The 22,622-nt window shown below is 36.6% G+C and overlaps 2 protein-coding genes across 2 annotated transcripts; one reads left to right on the forward strand and one right to left on the reverse strand.

The window, feature by feature from the left end:
- The first annotated feature begins 727 nt into the window (after positions 1–727).
- LOC117338362 (complement C1q and tumor necrosis factor-related protein 9-like) lies at positions 728–8,937 on the forward strand. The gene is made up of 5 exons (XM_033899687.1): positions 728–1,074; positions 3,977–4,089; positions 6,034–6,114; positions 6,787–6,858; positions 8,607–8,937. Exons 1-5 carry the CDS (start codon positions 869–871, stop codon positions 8,819–8,821), a joined length of 687 nt encoding a protein of 228 aa, XP_033755578.1. The 5' UTR covers positions 728–868; the 3' UTR covers positions 8,822–8,937.
- A 6,601-nt stretch (positions 8,938–15,538) lies between these two features.
- LOC117337811 (trafficking regulator of GLUT4 1-like) lies at positions 15,539–21,896 on the reverse strand. Its single transcript, XM_033898933.1, has 5 exons — positions 21,790–21,896; positions 21,519–21,590; positions 19,723–19,841; positions 19,395–19,490; positions 15,539–17,188 (listed from the first exon to the last, which is right to left on the reverse strand). The coding sequence occupies exons 2-5, from the start codon at positions 21,577–21,579 to the stop codon at positions 17,045–17,047; spliced, it is 420 nt and encodes a 139-aa protein (XP_033754824.1). The 5' UTR covers positions 21,580–21,590; positions 21,790–21,896; the 3' UTR covers positions 15,539–17,044.
- Positions 21,897–22,622: the final 726 nt, after the last annotated feature.

Consider the following 22,622-nt stretch of genomic DNA (forward strand, 5'->3'; position numbering starts at 1 on the left):
GAAATGAAAACCTTGTAATCTTTAGCCAGAAAAAAAGGTTTATCATCCTTTCTTTATAAACATACAATAAGAGACTATACTTAAGGTGAGGAACGAACGGGTCGTCTAGATAACAGTGGGTTCCTTTACTGTATGCGCATGCCACGATCTCTAGGTGTTGTTGAAAATAATGTTTAAAAAGGAAAAGGATGTGTCTTGGTATCCGACGCCTATCCAGGGATAAATATAAATAGTATATACGAAAAACATAGGGATATATTCAAATAAACATGTCAACGTGATCTTATTTGTTTTATTCAATCAGAGAGGAGTAGTAAAGGACGACACAACTGTATGATACATTTCAAGTTTCCCAAGTGTACTATCTTTTTCATTATTGTTTTACGGAAGCATTATGTTCGAGTAATTACAGTTAGTTGCGACCTAGCAAGCGTAATGTACTAATACGATGTTATCCCTTATCACACCAACACTAATCATAATTAATGGCGTTTAGGAGTTTTGTATTATGTCTATAGCGGCGAAAGGTGATAAAAACCGCTGTATATGTTAAAATAATTGTTCTATACACGAACATAATGTATTGTTCCGGATTTACGTAAGAGTCAGCTAAGATTGATAGAATATTTTTACTCGTTTTATTATTTATCCATAGATATCTTATCAACGTCTGGTAATCTACATAACTCTGTGACTATAAGACCAGATTTAATGTCAAAGATAACTCGACTACACGACTGATGTGTACAAATGTAGCACTCTAGATACCCATTTTACCTATTTTCAGGTCAGTCTTTGCGTAATCTTTGGAATGTAGCTTTAACCAGATAACACAATCAGTGTGACCCACGTACCTCGAAATTTTAACATGGCTGCAGTTATCATTTACGTATTATTTCTGATATATCCAGTGAGCTCCTTGGCTGATTTGAATGTCAGGAATCTACAAGATCAGATTGTATCGTTACAAACTGTAGTTCAAAATACGGTAACAGAGATAGGAGTTCTTCAGCAAGAACACCTGGAACTCCAGCATAAATACGCTGTTTTGTGGGATGAGCTGAGTATTCTCAGGTATGTTTTATTATCATATACCTTCCAATGTCATACACTTTCATACATAAGTTTGTTTGGGCTGACATGTGAGAACCTATCGTAGCACGTTCATCAATTGAATGTACTGTCAGGTTACGGTATGAAAGTTCAAACAGTGATGCTATTGTGTGAGAACGTTTAGTAAATATCCGCTGTGGTCAACTGGTGATGTTTTTTCTTCCCCAAAAATAATTAAAAAAAACAAAGTAACATTCGGGCCCGCTTCCATTGTCACAAAGTGAGTTTGCTTTTTTATAGTATACCAGTATATTGCAAGCAAAATATTAAAAAAATCAATATTCAAAGTGATCCATATGAAAGTATTCCGTTTATCTAGGGAGAAATGCAATCCAACTAAAAGGTTATGATAATAATCAAAGAGACAATAGAAGACCAACAAACCAGAAGGTTGTGATAATAATCAAAGACACTATAGAAGACCAGCAAACCAGAAGGTCATGATAATATTCAAAGTGGCTATAGAAGCAAATTAACGAGAAGAATAAAATTATATTTAAAGAGACTTAGGAAGAGCATCATACCAAAATGTTTTAATATTTAAAGTGACTTAAGAAGACAATCAAATGGCAGTTGTATCATAACATTCAAAGAGAGAACAGCAAATGTAATCAGGAAGAGAAGAAGGTTCTTACAAAGAACAAAATTAAATATAGCAAAGAGGCGAACGGAAATTCCTGAGGTAATTAGGCAATATATAAATGGGAAATCTATAACAGCTATTGGTGACTTCACATAGACTTAAACAATGAAATGTCGGTGACGGATAAAGATTGGGAGGAAGCCGAAATCTCTCAGAATTCTTCTTTGATGTATCAGTGATATACCCCAAATTATCCATATTGATGTCGAGAACGAGATAAAAGCTTAAACATGATATGTAAAGAAACTTCTCAAAGTGTATGGACAGACATTGTAAACACAATCACTATGTGTGATATAGTACGATCAATGTCTATTATTGATCTTTCTATAGTATGCATTAAAAGGAGATACCAATTACATTGCCTAAATAGATTTTTATTACAAAGCTAAGTTTTTCAATTTAGCATAAATTAAATACATCTTTTTGAGCAAAACTAGATATGTCAGAATGATTTGGAAAATTTAATTGACATCCGTCGAGTAGAATTTATTCATTTTCTACATTTTAATTTCGACTCAAAGTTAAAGACAAAAGTAAATGGATTAACTAGACATATAAGCTTGTTAAATGTTCTGTTCCAAACTTCTACGCATAGTTTTGATCATTTCCAGATGTGTACCGGACACAGATTTGACAATTGAATAGTCTTTTTCTTTAGGCTGGCTAAATACACTACAGTTACCATATATGGTATAATAATAACAGTACAATAATACATTTATATAGCGTATTGTCTAATTTGTAATATTTGTCATTTATTGTGACCATAAGGGGCTGTATCATCACAACAGACATACGGTTTAACCTGTCCAATCTTTGTGAGTGTATTGGGTACTTTATTTTTCTATTTATTAGGACCTCTATGTAGACAGACAAGTTTGACAAATGGGATTATCACCGCTTCCTAACATAATTTCGTAGTTTACTCCTGTGAAAATATTCAGTTCCTATCAATTCGACCATTGAGAATAATCTTGAAACCATTTCCCTCTATGTGCCATTATAATATTGGTCGAAGCTGATGCCATAGCTTCATAAGCATTCCTTCACTGAAGGAAATGCCTTACATTATCCATATGTGAAGCAATGCATACCTTGGAAGTTCCTTTGATAAAGGTTGTTTGCTTAGCCTCATGAATATCTTCCTTAACATTTATGGCAACATTTGTGTCATCCATATTTTCATTTTGCCCATACTTGATATTTTTGGCAATGTTGCAGTTTGCCTGTTTTTAAATGATCTACGCTATTGCTAGATATACATTAGTACAAACGTATTCCAGTTGCAAATTGATACACAGACAATCAAATTGAAGTGAAAGTTTATCATCACAAAATTACTCTCATGATATATGTTACACAATGTACAGAACACATATAACATATGTCGACTGGAGCAATTGGATGATAATGTTTACAGGACGTATGCAAGAGACGTTAAAAAGCAGACGTAAACAAGTGAGTTTTAATCTCCTTCCTTAAAAGGTCAGGGTTTGCGACTTTCTGGTAACACATGGTAACCTTTTCAACAAAGTGGTCGCTACCTTTTCAAAAACACCGCTTACCATAGGTGACAGTACTCAGTTTGTGACACAATACAAGGTCTTTGTCTCTGATCGTAGTGATTATGATGGCTGGTAGAGAGTGACAAGTTCCCGTAAATACTCCGGTACTGTTCCATGTATTGCCTTGTATGTGTACATAACACTCTTGTACTGTGACCCTTAAACAGGAAAGATACACGTCTGACGTTATCAACAACCCTATACCACGGAATCAAAAGATTTCTCATAAATGAAAATGTTAACGTTTACCACTGTTCTGCTTAAATGGAATTTTCAACGCCGATCCACTAACCCTAATTTTGAATAATGTCATCTCACAAGGCTGTAAGTAGAATATTTAAATGTTCTACCAAGAGGACCCTTTTTATATGAGGGCCATCTCGTATTGAGTTCAGTACCAAAACTCTACCTAAATTTACAACAAATTATACACTTAATGAACTCCCTCTGACAAATACACGCACATATATATATATTACATTTACGTGTATTGTCCAGCCCACGATCAATTTTTTATTTGGTTCTGTAGTTCCTAAATATGAAGCAACCATTACAGGTTTTTGATATATCCATTAAAAGAGTGGTGTGTAGAACAGGGTATTGTTTTATTAGAGGATATCACATCTACAATACCTGATATATCTTCATACAGAAATGAACAGGGCAAGACTGAGTCAACTGGAACGATTGGATCTGGTGGATCTCCAAGACAGCGAACAAACCCCCGTTATTCAAAAACTAGAGCAGTCCTTCTAGATAGCACAAGTAAGTAGCATTAGTAAAAAGCTATCAAAAGAAAAAATCTACGTTCAGCTTTTTTTCCCTTTTCGTCTGACCGATCACATGACATTTCAAATGCTGAGATATATGTAATAACACAGATCGTGATTATGTTAAGCATTGAACAAGCATTTAGTGTGAGAGCTGATGGTCCGTAAATTTTCATTAGGAGAATAAATGTCCAACCATACAACCGGGACACCATCATTATGTGTACCCACTATCAAACCTTGTCATAATTATATGTATCCACTATCAAACCTCACCATCATTATGTGTACCCACTATCAAACCTTGTCATCATTATGTGTAACCACTATCAACCCTTGTTATCATTATGTGTACCCACTATCAAACCTCACCATCATTATGTGTACCCACTATCAAGCCTCGTCATCATTATGTGTACCCACTATCAAACCTTGTCATCATTATGTGTACACACTATCAAACCTTGTCATCATTATGTGTACACACTATCAAACCTTGTCATCATTATGTGTATACACTATCAAACTTTGTCATCATTATGTGTACCCACTCTCAAACCTCGTCATCATTATGTGCACCCACTATCAAACCTTGTCATCATTACGTGTACCCACTATCAAACCTTGTCATCATTATGTGTACCCACTATCAAACCTCGTCATCATTATGTGTAACCACTATCAAACCTTGTCATCATTATGTGTACCCACTATCAAACCTCGTCATAATTATGTGTACCCACTATCAAACCTCGTCATCATTATGTGTACCCACTATCAAACCTTGTCATCATTATGTGTACCCACTACCAAACATCGTCATCATTATGTGTACCGACTATCAAACCTCGTCATCATTATGTGTACCCACTATCAAACCTTGTCATCATTATGTGTACCCACTACCAAACATCGTCATCATTATGTGTACCCACTATCAAATCTCACCATCATTATGTGTACCAACTATCAAACCTCGTCATCATTATGTGTACCCACTATCAACCCTTGTTATCATTATGTGTACCCACTATCAAACCTCACCATCATTATGTGTACCCACTATCAAACCTCGTCATCATTATGTGTACCCACTATCAAACCTTGTCATCATTATGTGTACACACTATCAAACCTTGTCATCATTATGAGTACACACTATCAAACCTTGTCATCATTATGTGTACCCACTCTCAAACCTTGTCATCATTATGTGTACCCACTATCAAACCTCACCATCATTATGTGTACCCACTACCAAACCTCACCATCATTAAATGTTTCCACTATCAAAACCTCACCATCATTATGTGTACCCACTATCAAACCTCGTCATCATTATGTGTAACCACTATCAAACCTCACCATCATTATGTGTACCCACTATCAAGCCTCGTCATCATTATGTGTACCCACTATCAAACCTTGTCATCATTATGTGTACACACTATCAAACCTTGTCATCATTATGTGTACACACTATCAAACCTTGTCATCATTATGTGTACACACTATCAAACCTTGTCATCATTATGTGTACCCACTCTCAAACCTTGTCATCATTATGTGTACCCACTATCAAACCTCGGCATCATTATGTGTACCCACTATCAAACCTTTAAAAATAGTTTACTTACCGAGATAATATTGTGATAATTATCTAGGAAGTGGCTGGCAGAAATATGCCACCGTGCGATATAAAGCCGAGTTTCCGACTTCCTAGATAATTATCACGGCATTATTATCTCGGCAATTAAGCTAATAAGGCGACATATTTTGTGAATTATGTTGACATATTTGTTGATGATGTCGACATCTTCATAGAAATATGTCGACATCTTTAAGTCGTAATTCGGCAACTCGATGGCAGAAATATGCCACCATACATGTGACTATCATCTGTTACAACAAATTCGCTTTGAAGAAATATTTTGTTTAGGCTGCAGGTGTACTAAAGGCGACAAAGGCGACTCTGGACCCACAGGACCGAAAGGAAATCGAGGGACTAACGGAACAGATGGTAAATAGCTAAGGGATAATTAATGATTAAACAACAGGTCACAAGAAATATACGACAGCAGGATTGCGGAGGAAAAATATATACTCTTTTTGTAAGGTCGAGATTCGATTGTCCTAACAATCAACGAAAAGATCGTTTTCCTGTGAAATGAATTTGATTCTGTTGCGCATTTCTTTTCTCGTTTATTTGGATATATGTGTGAGCCGACAGGTGCAACAGTAGGGTTCATCAAAACTTTAAAAAAAAATGTCCGAAGTTTATTCCTGTGAAAATATTTAGTCCTTATTAATTCGACCACGAAGGATAGTTTAACCCCAATGTACCGTTTTAATATCAGTTGAAACTGGCGTCCTAGCTTTATAAACATTCCTTAACTTAAGCGTTTATAGCGACTCTGAAATTTGAGATTTCAAGTTGTGGAATTTTCTTTATGTTAATTACAACAACTGTGACATATTGTCTTCTCGTATCTACTTCAACTTTTTTGACAATGTCGCATTATGCCTGTTAGGACTTACGGTTTTTACCAGGACGAAATCGCTAAAAGAAATTACAGTCAAAATATTCCAGGTGCATATGGATACACAAACAATCAAATTAAAAAAGGAAATTACCGACATATAAACAAAATAAAAATTCTAGTTTGAGGAAAAGAGAGTTTATACTTACCAGGTATAAAAGGTGAACGTGGATTGAAGGGCGATCCAGGAATACCGGGATTCAACGGGGACGATGGACTAGATGGTCAGTATAACGGTGGATCACAATATATTGTACTGATAACCTTAATCATGGACTACAGATTATTTATCTTACTTCGGATAAAAAACTCGTAGGATCAATAATATTTTCCCAAAAAATATCATTAAATGATAAAACTACATGATGTGCAATGAAAAAGAAGGACACTTTATTTTACCATGATTATTAAGCTGGTATGCGATTTTCGTGTATGCAAGTCGGTGGATAATTATTATCGCTCTGATATTAGTCTAATTAAGGAAGTCATTGTAGTTTGTTTTAATTTTAATCTATTAGAACAGTGACTCTGTTCATCACATACTCATAGACCCATGTTCTACTGGTACTTAAGAAAATGTACGAAATTATGAAATTATAAGATAATAAATCTATTGTGCCTCTGAGGCCAGATTTTAACATTATGTATGACTTATTTTCTTAACTTGACGAAAATAAATAACATACTTTACCAGGGTTAATGAACGCTCTAAACTTAACTCAGTTATCAAGTGTTGTCTTAGAGCACTACAACAACAGCATGTATAACGAATTGTGAAACATACACACGGGTCAATATAGATTGGTACACTACGCGCGTGTGACAGTTAAAGATCTATAATGCCTTTATCATATGACTAGTTCAATACATCTTTCTAGATGCTGGGCGTTCAAAACGTAATGACATATGGATTGGGAATAAAAAAAACCCGAATGTTTATATCTTCATCAGAATTAAGACTTGGCGTGCAGAGCCACGGTAAGCCTCAGGGACCTAAATCAGTCAGAAGGGTTTACCACCTTGCGATTTCAAATCATTGTTAAAAACAAATAAATGACAACTTAAAATATGAATGTAATAGAAGTGTACCACATTTAATTATCATATTTAGATAAAGTGTTTCCATTTCGGGACATTGGAGTATACTGTGTACATTTTCGGTCAATTTTTATAAATGTGTTTTTTTTTTCTAGATCTGTAGGCTAAATATTTACATTCTGTGTGAGTCTCCCATTACTCCTGTGTTAAACCAGATGGTATTCATCACCGTATAAATCCAACCCCGACCACATGACGTCACTTCCGTCAGCGTCAAAAAATGTTTGGCAATGAGTTGCGGGTGAATCAAACCTAGCAAAGATTTCGACTTGGAACAATCGCGTAAATATGACGTCATTTTGGTGCTTTATTTATCATAGCCACGCCGAGGCTTTGTATTAGAAATCAATTTGAATGCAAACCAAACACTACAATGAAATCGATTTCACATGTGCTGTTATTTCCATTGAACAAACAGGAGAATAGCTAAACTTAAACCCCAGATTTAGCAAAGAGAAAGTGAAGTTTAACGTATCTTAATGTAAATATAACAATTAAACGCTTGTTAGAATGTATTTATTGTCAATATCAATGCAATCTGGGTGACAGATAAATATTCATGACGCTCGTCATTCTATTTATCTGTCACCCAGATTGCATTGATTTTACCAATAAATACATTCTACAAAGCATTTAATATTTAAATCAAATCAATTCACCATGAACCATAGCTTACAGACATCTCAGATGTTTAATATAATCATGTAGCGTAAGATGTATTATATTCTTAATACATCGCGGGTAGCAATGAAAGGAAGAATGTGAGCGAATGCAATATTTTTTATGAATATTTATGGGTGAGGATGATTTTGAAAGATAGAACATTGTGTGTCGAATCATCAAAAGTTTCTGTCATACACGACTGTTATTGTAGGTGAAAAGGGAGAACGTGGACATATAGGGTCCACAGGGCCCACCGGACAACAGGGACCTAAAGGGTCCACAGGGCCCACCGGACAACAGGGACTAAAAGGAGACATGGGGAAAACCGGTATACAGGGACCGAAGGGTGACACTGGAATAACTGGACAGGAAGGACCGAAAGGGGAAATAGGTAATGCTGATATGCCCTACACACCCCTAACGTAAATCACATTTATAATGAGTGACTCGTAAGGGACGACATACAATGTATCTATGTGTCTTTTCGTGTCTGTTTCTTTGGGATACTTACGAGTACGGGACCCAACCTTATATCAAACATACATATACACTGAATACACAATACTTATAGTACAATGTATACCCTTACTTAAAGTATACTTAAGCATTGAACTGCTTTCAGTTGAAAGTTATAGGCTGATGAATGCCAACTGGACAAAGGCAAATTTAACGAAGCGCGCTAGCGATTCATACTGAGTTTACCTTTGTCAAGTTGGTATTCATCAACCCATAACTTCCAACTGAAAGTAGATAAATACTTATATTTACATTTGACAACGATTTGTAAAGACTATATCCAAGAATTTCGCTCCTTCGAAGACTGAATAAATTATTATCGTCAAAGACGGAACAGCCTTTTCAACAGCCATCTTTCGTTTTCGCCGACGTGACATGTCTATTGAATACACGTGCTTATTACATACATACATGTTATACATACATGCACACTGTAGACACGTACGTATAACATACAACGTCAAGATACATCAAAGAAGTCAAATAAGACTTAGATCGATGTCTTCCAGTGATTCAGTGATACCTGTTGTACAATGAATACCCTTACTTATAGTATACATACATGTACGTTGTATTTACGTACCTACAACATACACACACGAACATTGAACACACGCTACTTATAGTATACATCCCAGTTTTCGATCATCTATATATAACGTCTAATAAATGTTGACATGTGTAGCTTTCATTTGTTTAGAAAAGTGTATCTGTATGTATAGGGAGAATGGACATAGTGAGCACGCACTGTATTTGTAATGAGGAAAACAATTAACACTGTTATTGGTGAGTTCTTCCTATGGTTCTATGATATACCAGTGGTGGATGTCTGTTATTTACTGTTGGAAATCATAGATTAATTTATCATTGATATCCATATAAATTGCGTATCTATGACAGGCGTTCCTGGGACACCAGGTATTGTCGGACCGTCCCAAAACGCAGGTGGTAAGTAAACATGAAAGTTTCTGTGCTGATTTTGTTTGAAGACAATCAGGCGCAATCGTTCTCATAAACAAGGCAACATAGACATCACGAAAGAGACATGTCGCATCGCGAAATAGATATGACGCATGGCGAAATATACAGCACGCATGGCGAAATAGATAGGACGCATGGCAAAATAGGTTGGACGCATGGCAAAATAGACAGGACGCATGACAAGATAGACAGGACGCATGGCGAAATAGATAGGACGCATGGCGAAATAGATAGGACACATAGCGAGATCGATAGGACGCATGGCGAAAAAGATAGGACGCATGGCGAAATAGACAGGAAGCATGGCGAAATAGACAGGACGCATGGCGAAATAGACAGAACGTATGGCAAGATAGACAGGACGCATGGCAAAATAGACAGGACGCATGGCGAAATAGATAGGACGCATAGCGAGATCGATAGGACGCATGGCGAAATAGATAGGACGCATGGCGAAATAGACAGGAAGCATGGTGAAATAGATAGGACGCATGGCGAAATAGACAGGACGCATGGCGAAATAGACAGGACGCATAACAAGATAGACAGGACGCATGGCATAATAGATAGGACGCATGGCGAAATAGACAGGACGCATAGCGAAATAGATAGGACGCATGGTGAAATAGACAGGACGCATGGCGACATAGATAGGCCACATGGCATAATAAACAGGACGCATGCCAAGATAGACAGGTCGCATGTAGGATAAGATAGGACGCATGGCGAAATAGATAGGACGCATAGCGAGATCGATATGACGCATGGCGAAAAAATAGGACACATGGCGAAATAGACAGGAAGCTTTGCGAAGAAGATAGGACGCATGGCGAAATAGATAGGACGCATGGCGAAATAGGTAGGACGCATGGCAAGATAGGCAGGACGCATGGCAAAATAGACAGGACGCATAGCGAAATAGATCGGACCCATGGCAAAATACATAGGACGCCTGGCGAAATAGACAGGACGCATGGCGAAATAGACAGTACGCATGACAAGATAGACATGACGTAGGACGAAATGGACAGGACGCATTACGAAATAGACCGGACCCATGGCAAAATACATAGGACGCATGGCGAAATAGACAGGACGCATGACAAGATAGACATGACGCGTGACGAAATAGACAGGACGCATAGCGAAATAGACCGGACCCATGGCAAAATACATAGGACGCATGACGAAATAGACATGACTCATGGCAAAATAGACATGACCCATTGTAAAATAGATAGGACGCATAGCGAAATAGACAGGACGCATGGTAAAATAGACAGGACGCATGGCGAAAAAGACAGGACGTAAGGTAAAAGTGGCATGACGCATGGCAAAATAGATAGGACTTGTGGCGAAATAGACATGACGCGTGACGAAATAGACAAGACGCATAGCGAAATAGACCGGACGCATGACAAGATAGACAGGACGCATGACGAAATAGACGTGACGCTTGGCAAAATAGACATGAGGCGTGACGAAATAGACAGGACGCATAGCGAAATAGACCAGACCCATGGCAAAATAGGACGCATAGCGAAATAGACAGGAGGCATGGCGAAAAAGACAGAACGTATGGTAAAAGTGACAGGATGTATGGTAAAATAGACATGACGTATGGAAAAAGTGACAGGACGCGTGGCGAAATAGACGTGACACATGACGAAATAGACATGACGCACGGCAAAATAGACATGACGCATGGAGAAATAGACAGGACGCTTGGCGAAATAGACAGGATGCATGGCAAAATTTGTTTTTATCCTCTGTGCATACTAATATAAGATTGTCAATGGTACACATAACGGATTCTTTGAAGCTATCTATGAGTAGAAAATTGATGTTTATTATCTCTATTTCTAAGAAAAACCTACGTTGACCTTTCTTGGGGTTTCTATGTCGGTTCCTCTAAGTTCTTAACATTGCATGTTAAATAATGATACTGAACAGAGAATCAAACTGACGAACATGTGGCTACCTCGGACTTCTGTATTTGGAAAGACTCACAAAAAATTCTCAGAAATACCTAGGCCAAATTAGTCCACTTTTGCCCCTCCTTGTGAGTAGTCTATTACAATTGATAATAAAACCAAACGATATGCATATTTATATACATATTGTTACAATGCTAACATATTATGTAAATATAAATGACAATTGCCAGGAAAAGATTAAAAACGATTAGATTATACATGCAACTAATAAAGATAAATAATATTGTAGGGCCAACTAATAAAGCTAAGTTAAATTGTAAGCGCCAGCTAATAAAGATAACTTATATTATGGACGCCAGACAATAAAGATAACTTATATTATGGACGCCAGACAATAAAGATAACTTATATTGTGGGTGCCAGACAATAAAGATAACTTATATTGTGGGCACCAGACAATAAAGATAACTTATATTGTGGACGCCAACCAATAAAGATAACTTATATTGTGGACGCCAGACAATAAAGATAACTTATATTGTGGGACGCCAGACAATAAAGATAACTTATATTGTGGGCGCCAACCAATAAAGATAACTTATATTGTGGGCGCCAGACAATAAAGATAACTTATATTGTGGACGCCAGACAATAAAGATAACTTATATTGTGGGCGCCAACCAATAAAGATAACTTATATTGTGGGCGCCAGACAATAAAGATAACTTATATTATGGACGCCAGACAATAAAGATAACTTATATTGTGGCTGCCAGACAATAAAGATAACTTATATTGTGGACGCCAGACAATAAAGATAACTTATATTGTGGGCGCCAACCAATAAAGATAACTTATATTATGGACGCCAGACAATAAAGATAACTCATATTGTGGGCGCCAGACAATAAAGATAACTTATATTGTGGGCGCCAACCAATAAAGATAACTTATATTGTGGGCGCCAGACAGTAAAGATAACTTAAATTGAGGGCGCCAGACAATAAAGATAACTTATATTGTGGGCGCCAACCAATAAAGATAACTTATATTATGGACGCCAGACAATAAAGATAACTTATATTGTGGGCGCCAACCAATAAAGATAACTCATATTGTGGGCGCCAGACAATAAAGATAACTTATATTGTGGGCGCCAACCAATAAAGATAACTTATATTGTGGGCGCCAGACAGTAAAGATAACTTAAATTGAGGGCGCCAACCAATAAAGATAACTCATATTGTGGGCGCCAGACAATAAAGATAACTTATATTGTGGTCGCCAACCAATAAAGATAACTTATACTGTGGGCGCCAACCAATAAAGATAACTCATATTGTGGGCGCCAGACAATAAAGATAACTTATATTGAGGGCGCCAACCAATAAAGATAACTTATATTGTGGGCGCCAACCAATAAAGATAACTTATATTGTGGACGCAAGACAATAAAGATAACTTATATTGTGGGCGCCAAACAATAAAGATAACTTATATTGTGGGCGCCAGCCAATAAAGATAACTTATATTGTGGGCGCCAAACAATAAAGATCAGTACTATTGTGAGTGTCAAGATCCATTTGAGCTATCATTTTGACTTTGATATATTTTTTTATTTTCCAGAAACAAAAATTGCATTTACAGCCGGTCTAAGGGAGCCACATGCCGTGATTCCATACAAAAATATTGTCTTCAATGAGATATATACGAATAATGGAAACGCCTATAATACAGCAACTGGACACTTCATGTGTAGTGTAACCGGAATGTATGTGTTGACCTGGTCAACAGAGATCAATCAGAGTCGTTATCTAAGGACTGAACTGAAGGTCAATGGGCGACACATTTTGTATTTAGAAGTTGGTGCAGGAGTTTATTCAAACAGCGGATCTGCTACAATTGCCCTGCACCTGGACGTAGCCGATCGTGTTTATATCTATCCTGTTGGCTTCACACACGGGCTTGTCCTTGGGACATCTTCTACGTTTTCGGGTTATTTACTGCATTCAATGTAAAATAGGCTTACATGATATCCGCACAACGTAATATTATCTACGCTTAATGTATACTACATATATATCAATGTATACACCATATATAGAGAGAATACATGGTCAGTGTCTTAAGATATAAGCTGTATTTTGGCGAGGGTAAAGAACGACAAAAGTGGCGAGCCTTGGCGAGCCACTTTTGTCTTTCTGTCCCCAGCAAAAAAATACAGCTTATATGTTAAGACACTAACCATGTATTCTATTTATCCTGCAATAATAATAAAAATAATCGTCAAAAATAATCATTTTGAAGTGAAACGGTGTCAAAAATGACAGAAATATGTTCGCCTCTTAAACGTAGTTTCACTTTGAAGTAGGTCAGTCGAACTGACGCACGTGCTAGGATTCCAAAATACAGTTGTCTTCCGTCACTGCCGTATACAGCAAAAATATATACGGTGGGTGTTTTCCGACAATGCGGTTACATTTGCCGGATAAATCAATGTATACATCATATATATCAAAATGATCGGGACAACAGAAATGTGACTGAAAAGTACTGAGACCCAATACTGCCAGGCATAAATAAACACATGTAAAATTACACTGGTTGTTTCTTATGCCTCTTTGAAAACTGAAGCTGGAAGTATTTATCAAGCCCGTCTAATGTGCATGATAAACCGTGCATCCGTTCGACGATCCTCCGTCGATCTGTCGATCCAGGACTGTCTGTCTGCGCATGTCTTAAAACTATATTAAATAGGACCTCTAAAATGTATTTGTGCACGGTACATCAGGTTATCATGACCTAAATTTTGACCTTTGACATGTATCTGACAATAATTTCTTCCTGACCTTTTTCCACAATACTGTTTCATAGATCAATCCCTATGCATATAGGATATTCTAACTTTTGTTCAGAATGATCATTTCATGTGATAAACCTGTCTTATAGATAAAAACAAGTTCACAATATCCTTCTGGTAGTTTTCAACCAAGTGGTCACATTACTAAAATGTCAACTTATTTATTTTACAACATCTCATAACAAATTTACATCAACGTTTATTATCAATCTTGTTGGCCCAGGTGCGCATGAGGGGTCTTACTTAGGGGAGAAACCGTAGAAATCTGCAGCATGTTGGGGAGAAGGTTTACCAAGTTTGTTCAAATGGACGATCTGGACCTGCATTCAAGGTCAGAGGGGCCAAATATGTTAAAATCTTTAAACGACTTCTCGATAACCAAAAGGCCCAGGACCAATATTAGGTTTGTAGAATGCTAGGATGAAGGGCTACTAAGTGTATTCAAATGGATGACCTTGACCTTCATTCAAGGTTACGGGAGTCAAATACATGTAGGTCAAAATACTTAAGCGGTTTCTTCTTCCTAACCAAAATGCCCAGGGACCCAACATTACTAGGTTTGTAGCATGCTGGGATAAATGACTACCAGTTTTGTTCAAATGAATGGCATTAACCTTCATTCATAATCACAGGGGCGAAATACGCTTAAATCTTAAAATGCATTTTTCTTGATAACCAAAAGACGCAGATGCCCAATATTAGGTCTGTAGCATGCTGGGATGAATGGCTGCCAAGTTTGTTCAAATAGATGACCTTGACCTTTATTCAAATGTTTAAACTACATCTTCTTGATAACCAAGAACCCGGATACCCGGAGCGGTTAGTTTTAGTTAAAACAAAAACAAAATCTAAAGTTAAAAGCAATGCGTTTATTAGATTTCTCAATATCTCAATACAGGTTTCTCCAAATGGTAGTATGCAGTATATACACGTTTTACCTGTATGAAGGATAACCTTGTATATACCAACATCCGATGAATCTTATCAAAGATGTAAGTATTCAGTAAATACAAGTTTAATCTGTACACCATTAATATAGGTAACAATGCGTGTCTTTACTTTTTGTATAAAAATAAACCTTGTACCAAACTGATGAATCTTATCAAAGATGTAAGTATCCAGTTTTCCTGATTCGATGAAATTATAGGTTAATATGAACCTTTGAAACCAAGAGCTCTTGTTTGATACCCAGTTAATGTAGTTTTGTTTATATGTTAATGCATTATCTTACAGTCACATTAGATGCATTTAAAGTATAATATTATGCAAAGAATAACAGGTGCAATGAATGTTGTTCAAACAATCAGCCTACACTTTTGGATGTAAAAATAGTTTGTGTATAAGTATGGAGCTACCTGCAGAACAGACTTCCTGGTAATCATGCAATACCACGTGATCCCGATGTTTTGAGATGACAGGTGTGATAGTATTGTTAATGAAGGGCTGCACAAAATGGATTCGTTTTTCAAGGGAAGAAACAAAACAACACTTGAAATAGACCCAACATTATCATCTGTAATGCTCGCTCATATGATAGCCTAAAACGATAAAAAAATCGGACATCAAACGTATGATATTGCAAACCAGCAAAACATATTATCAGATATGTCACACAGACTTCATTGCAGTTGTCTCTTTAAATGTGAGAGTAGTCTGTGGGGATATTTCGTTTATATGTAGTATTATATACGGAATCAAATAAATGGAAAAATCGGTGGTTAATGCGCCATTAATTAATCAGTTTATCGTACCTACGATTGTTAAATGTCCTGGCTGATTCGAAATTCATATATATATATCAATAATATAACATTAATATATTAAATGCAAGATTTTGAACCAATACAAAAGCTAAGTATTGGGATATAGTTTCACATGAACGCAGTTGGTTGACGACATTAACAGGTCAAAGTGTGAAGAGTAATTGATATTGTTATACGGAGTGCGCTTGTAATATATCATATTGGAATTCCGAAGTGTTTACTCGCCTCTTCCAAAGTGCCATGGTAAGGATGGGGCGGTTACAGTAATCATTTTCCCAATAAGTTAATATGTAAAACAAGGTTAATTGGAAAGATTATTATCATATTCAACATAGTCTCAAGCAGAAAGTCGATTTGGTATTCAGTGTGTAGATTATTTTGATACCTCATTCTTAGTTATTAACGTCAATTAGCGTCAATTTTTTTATTACCAACCACACACAATTTTAATATATGTATATATCAAAAACCAAAATCAAGCAGCAAGAACGTCGGTATAAGAAACAGTTACATTCGTGCTGTTTGCTATGTTACACTATATACAAAAGAATGCGTATGCCTTTGTCATCGTCAATGCTTTTTCTTGTGACAGTCATTTGTAAACATGCATATAAGTGATTGAGAAAACAATCATAAAAGCGATGCCGCCAAGAGTGCCGAAGACGTTTAATCCTAGCGCACATCGTGAACTGGAACGAGCCTCTTCGATGTCTCCATCTTCAAGCTTAGCTCGGGCCTAAAATCAATAATACACCATTCAGAATATTTCATATGAGTGCAAATACCTATCAATGAACTACTACTATCAGTATGTAATTTGAGCGTGATGTTTCGGCGGCTACTGTTCACATTTATCACACAGATAACCAGTAATAGACTTGGGTATATATCACAACTAGTCCATAATATGAGCCTGACGTTTCGGTGACCTCTCTGCAGCCTTCATCAGAAAAAATACCAATAAGAAGCAATGTATGTACGAAAAGTAGATGAGTACAGGTGTCAAGGCGAAAAATAAGAAACATGATACGAGGGGTGTTCCATAAATAATGTCATCTGTGCTTTATTTCGCGGAAATCGTGCAATTTATGCACAAAACCACCTCGTGTCGATTGAGTGATCACTGGCTCGTGACACAGGTAAATATCTCGTCCACACGTTCACTGGCCTCGGTACAGTGTACATCGTTTCATAGCCTATTCGTTAGACTAGACACAAAATGACAGGAAAACGAGCTGAAAATGTTCTTGAAATTAGGGCCTATATAACAGGTAGGTCATTACTCGGCATAAAGGCTGTAGATATTCACCGCGAGGTGTGTGACATTTATGGGGAGGCCCAAATGTCTCACAGGACTGTTTGTAGGTGGGTAGGTAAATTTAGTGCTGGGCAGCAGCAACTGAAAGATGCTGCTCACCCAGGTCGTCCTGCAACAACTACGACCAAAGGTAACATAGAAAAAATCCGAAATATCCTCAAAACTGATGCTCGATTCACCGTAAGACAATTGGCTCGAATGACAAACTTGTCGTTAGCAAGAGTTCATGCAATTTTGAAGAAACACCTAAAAGTTAGAAAGATAAATGCAAGATGGATACCCCATTTGTTAACGGATGAGCAAAAGAAGACGCGTGTAACAATGGCAAAAAAACTTCTCAAAATGTACCCAAAATATAGTAAAAAGGCTTTTGATAATATAGTCACTGGTGATGAGACCTGGGTGTATTATTTTGAACCAAAGCGGAAGGTTGCCAACCGAATATGGGCCACTAAAAATGCCAGACGCCCAAGTATTGCCAAACGAATACGAACGGTAAAGAAGGTTTTGTATGCTATTTTTTCACTAATAAGGGTCCAGCTATTCAAATCTCGGTGCCAAAAGGCAGAACGGTCACAGGCAAGTTCTATAAAAACGTTGTTCTGAGAAAGTTGAAGAACTACTACAAAAGTCGCCGCCCTAAAACAGGACTTAAGAATGTCCGACTTTTGCATGATAATGCACCCGCTCACAAGGCACGTATTGTGACTGACTTTTTGGAGTCAGAGAAGGTTACCGTCCTTCCGCACCCTCCGTATTCGCCAGACTTGGCCCCCTGCGACTATTTTCTCTTTCCAAAACTTAAATATATCATTTATCTGGAAGGAGATACAATTCGAGAAATGCCCTTGGATCTGCTGTTTATCAGTGTCTGATGGGTGTACCCATTGAAGAGTATGAAAAATGCTTCCAAAAATGGATTGACCGGCTAAAAAGGTGTGTTCTGGCTGGCGGAGAGTCTTTTGAAGGGCAGTGCAAATTAAAATGAACAAAAGCACTTCCGCTATATGAGCACCGATGCAAGTGACATTATTTTTGGAACACCCCTCGTACAGAATTGAAATGATAAATGCCGTACTGAGAGAAGCAATCCTGACGTACAAGGCGCCCACACTTGGTCACCTGTTACATTCCTCGCCAGTCCTGCCTAGGTTGCTGTTAGTTATATCTAAAATAAATATAACCTTACCATATGCATTGTGAGAGCTAGAGACGTGAAATTAGAAGCAGATTAGTCTCATTTAATGGCTCAAAGAATGTATATATAAATAGACTCCACTATATATTGGTCTATTAAGTCTTTCAGGCCCGAGAAATGAATATAAATGCTGTACATAAGTATCTCAACACATGTCGTTAGGAACGGCCAATTATGATGTTTGCAGGATTGGCCAATTTTTCGGCCTTGTCTGGTGGGTTCAAGGATAAAACTTGTTCTTTCCAATAACATATCGAAATAGTCGGTAAAGAACTGAGGCTATACGATTAGAATTTCTTTAGTGACTTATATTTTCCCTTCTTTCTTGTCAATTCTATGTTTCTAATGTCATTTGACCCTGGTTATTGTGAGGACGTAAGGCTCCATATAAACTACAAGATGTACAGTTAATGTAAGATTACTTACTCTAATAGAAGCGCTGATTGCCCATAATCCAATAGGACAGCAGCAGAAAAAACAGGTCAATATAGACCATACCAAGTAGTCTTGAGGCACACGACTCTGCAATGTGTAAATTATATATAGACGCATGCACGTGCGTTATTATCTTTCCTAGATAAATTCATGTAGATAGTCTGTGTTATTTTATTTTTTTAATTTGATGATACGATACATACAGTTTAAGTTACGATGGGATGAAATAGCATGAGATTATATATGATATGAGAGTATATATGATATGATATGGTATCCTGATCCCAATGTTGTGTAATTAAGTGACCTGGTATCTCACCTGTTCTGTCACTGGGCCGGTTGCCTGTGGTTGTTGAACAACAACGTTTGTGATGGTGGTGGCTGAAAATCCTTGTGACTGCATCGGCAGAGATGCCTGTTCATATGGTGGTGGATGACCTGTAAACATTAAGAAAAACGGTTATTTTAGGTCGTTTTTTTTTGTTTTTTTTTGAAATTCCTTAAGATTTGTAGGTATATTATCAAATTATATTCTTTTATTTGGATCAAAACTTTCAGGTTCTTTACTCACTCAACGTGGAGCGTTTTAGACTGTTCAGATAAATGTACCTCGGTAAGTACATATATCAATAGCACAAATGTCAATTTTCACAGAAATTTTAAAAATTGTATAATTATAAGTTGTAAATCTTTTATTCACATGTATTTAAGTATATGGAATTGCAATTAAGTAGATTATATATATCATATCATATTGTTAAAATTGCATTACCGTTACCATTACAAACATTTTCAAAGTAACTAATTAATTGACCATTACTTTTGCAAAGTAATTAAATTAAATTTCACATTACTTTTACTGTTTAATACTATTGTAGATAAATGACATTTCAGAAGAATAGATACATTTTCTACCATTAATATATGATTGTGTCTCATAATCCTTTAAAATACCAAAAGAAGAGGCCACGCTAAACAGTACATGTATGTACTCTTTTTGATATTTATGTTATCGGGAATAACACTTAATCAAATGATTTATATGTGACAATATCAAAAATAGGAGATTTACACTGAAAAGTGAAATGGCGTCTCGATAAAAGGCTTCGAATAAATGATATTGATTGTTAACCAATTATCAAGATTTGGCAAATGTATGATTTGATTCATTTGAACGTTGTTAGCAGATATCTAATTTCCACAATCAACGTGAATTTTATCGCACAAACTTCAGAACCAAAAGCTCGCCGCATCATTGCGATCGCGATCGACTATATCCTTGAACAATGAACTCGATTGACAGTTGAGACGTCATTCAGTGTTTTAGTATCTTTGACTGAACAAAAAAATCATTCCGTTGTTTTCTTTTTTATCAATGTAGAAACAAATGAACTTCTTGCTCTGGCGTTGACCATTTGATCGCCGACGTGTCCAATATCGGTCAGATTATGATAATATTTATCGGAAGTTTATACATTCATTCTTCAATAAAAGGATTGAAATTAAGGTGAAAATGCCTCAAAATAATATACAATGAAAAAGAATGCGCTTTGGAGACATTTTACCAGAGATTTGATAATAAAATGAAAGTGTTAAAAACTTAGAATTAATCGAACACGAGTCTGTTCCGTGGACAGTAATATCTCAACCCGAATGCTAGAGTTTGGCTGGCCAGCACGAGGCTTGTTGGGTGCTGGCCAGTCAAACTCTTAGACAGGTGCTGATATATGTCTGTCCACGGTATAGGTCTATGTTTTATTGTCTTTCTCACATAATGTACTTAAAAAGTAAACAAACTGTTAAGTGCTGGGAATCTTCTTTATCGCTCAAACATGAAAGCGTGCGAGTTCATCATGGATATCTGTTAGATGTTCATTAATGATGCTGGCTTTTATGTTGTGTTTTGTTGTTTTACTTCTACGTCACATACATTGAAGATATGTTCATTGAAATAGTTTGTGTATTATCCGAATACGTCTATTATCGCTTTCATACGTAAACAGGAAGATTAAATCATCATTGTAGAAAAGAAAAATGGCGTCATTAACTTGGTGGGAATACCTAACAGGGACGAGGGCTTTAATGTATAGTTTATTACAATATCATAACACATACCGATTGGAAATGTTGGCGTTTTATCAACCTTATCAAACCGTTCGTATCTGGGTGTACTCATGCTGGAGTTGTCTGAAACAAAGCTATCATGTCATTAGTACACATAAGTAAACACTTTTCAATTTAGATTTGGTCATAAAATATCACATTTTCTTTTTTAACCTTTTCATGAAAAATTTGAAAAACCTTGAAATTTTAACGAATCTATTAAGGTCTAACTGTGCCATGATTTTATATCAATTAAGAAGATTAACAAATAAAAATAACTTACTTGTGAAATAATGAATTCCAAGCTCTGTCTAGATCGTTTATGCACTGGCCCTTTGTGACTGTCAACTTCCTGTTTGTTCACCCTACTGCGCACGAGGTAATTCAAGCCTGGCTGCTAGACAGATATTTAGAAGGAAAGAAATTTTTCTTTTGTAATGTATTATACAACTTTAAAATATTTATACCCAGGTTCGCTGATCTTGGGTCCGTCAGGGTCTTACATTCTGAGTCATAGTTTGTAACTGAAGTCTGGCAAATAAACACAAACTCAAGATATATAAAGTTCAGGTAGTTTTATTAAGACAACACTATGTAAAATATACAGACATGGGTACAAATTATACAAGTCTGTCACACACTCCAACACACATACTATAGGGACCACGGAACCAAATGATTTCTCATAGACGGTAATGTTAACGTTTATCACTGTACTGCTTAAATGGAGTTTTCAACACTGGTCCAGTAGCAATAATTTTGAAGTATGTCATCTCGGAAACCTCTAAATGGAATTATAAAAAATTCTACCAATTTGAACTTTTTTTTATATGGGGGCCGCCATCTTGTATTGAAATCAGCACCAAAAATTCATCTAAATTAACTACAAAATACACACTTACTTACCTCCCCCTGACAAAAACAGGCTAGCAAAAAAATAACTGTTTTTCTATATATTTTACATCTATATGTATTGCCCGACCCACATATTAACACTTTGGAAACTTCTCTCACCTTAATATCCAATCAGTAGGCCCCGATGTATTCACCTTCCTATCTAATCTTCTGCCCAAACGGGGAAAACCCACATTCTATTTTTGATTTGGTTCTGTGGTC

Source organism: Pecten maximus, chromosome 11 (assembly GCF_902652985.1).
Source record: "Pecten maximus chromosome 11, xPecMax1.1, whole genome shotgun sequence".
Lineage (NCBI taxonomy): Eukaryota > Metazoa > Mollusca > Bivalvia > Pectinida > Pectinidae > Pecten > Pecten maximus.

Excerpts from the sequence above, each read along its gene's own strand:
- LOC117337811 (XM_033898933.1), bottom strand. The coding sequence starts at position 21,579 with ATGAGTACACCCAGATACGAACGGTTTGATAAGGTTGATAAAACGCCA. Across the intron at positions 19,491-19,722 it reads CCGGCCCAGTGACAGAACAG|AGTCGTGTGCCTCAAGACTA; the intron begins GTGAGATACCAG and ends TACACATTGCAG. Across the intron at positions 17,189-19,394 it reads CAATCAGCGCTTCTATTAGA|GCCCGAGCTAAGCTTGAAGA; the intron begins GTAAGTAATCTT and ends TATTGATTTTAG.
- LOC117338362 (XM_033899687.1), top strand. The coding sequence starts at position 869 with ATGGCTGCAGTTATCATTTACGTATTATTTCTGATATATCCAGTGAGC. Across the intron at positions 1,075-3,976 it reads GATGAGCTGAGTATTCTCAG|AAATGAACAGGGCAAGACTG; the intron begins GTATGTTTTATT and ends ATCTTCATACAG. Across the intron at positions 6,859-8,606 it reads CGGGGACGATGGACTAGATG|GTGAAAAGGGAGAACGTGGA; the intron begins GTCAGTATAACG and ends CTGTTATTGTAG.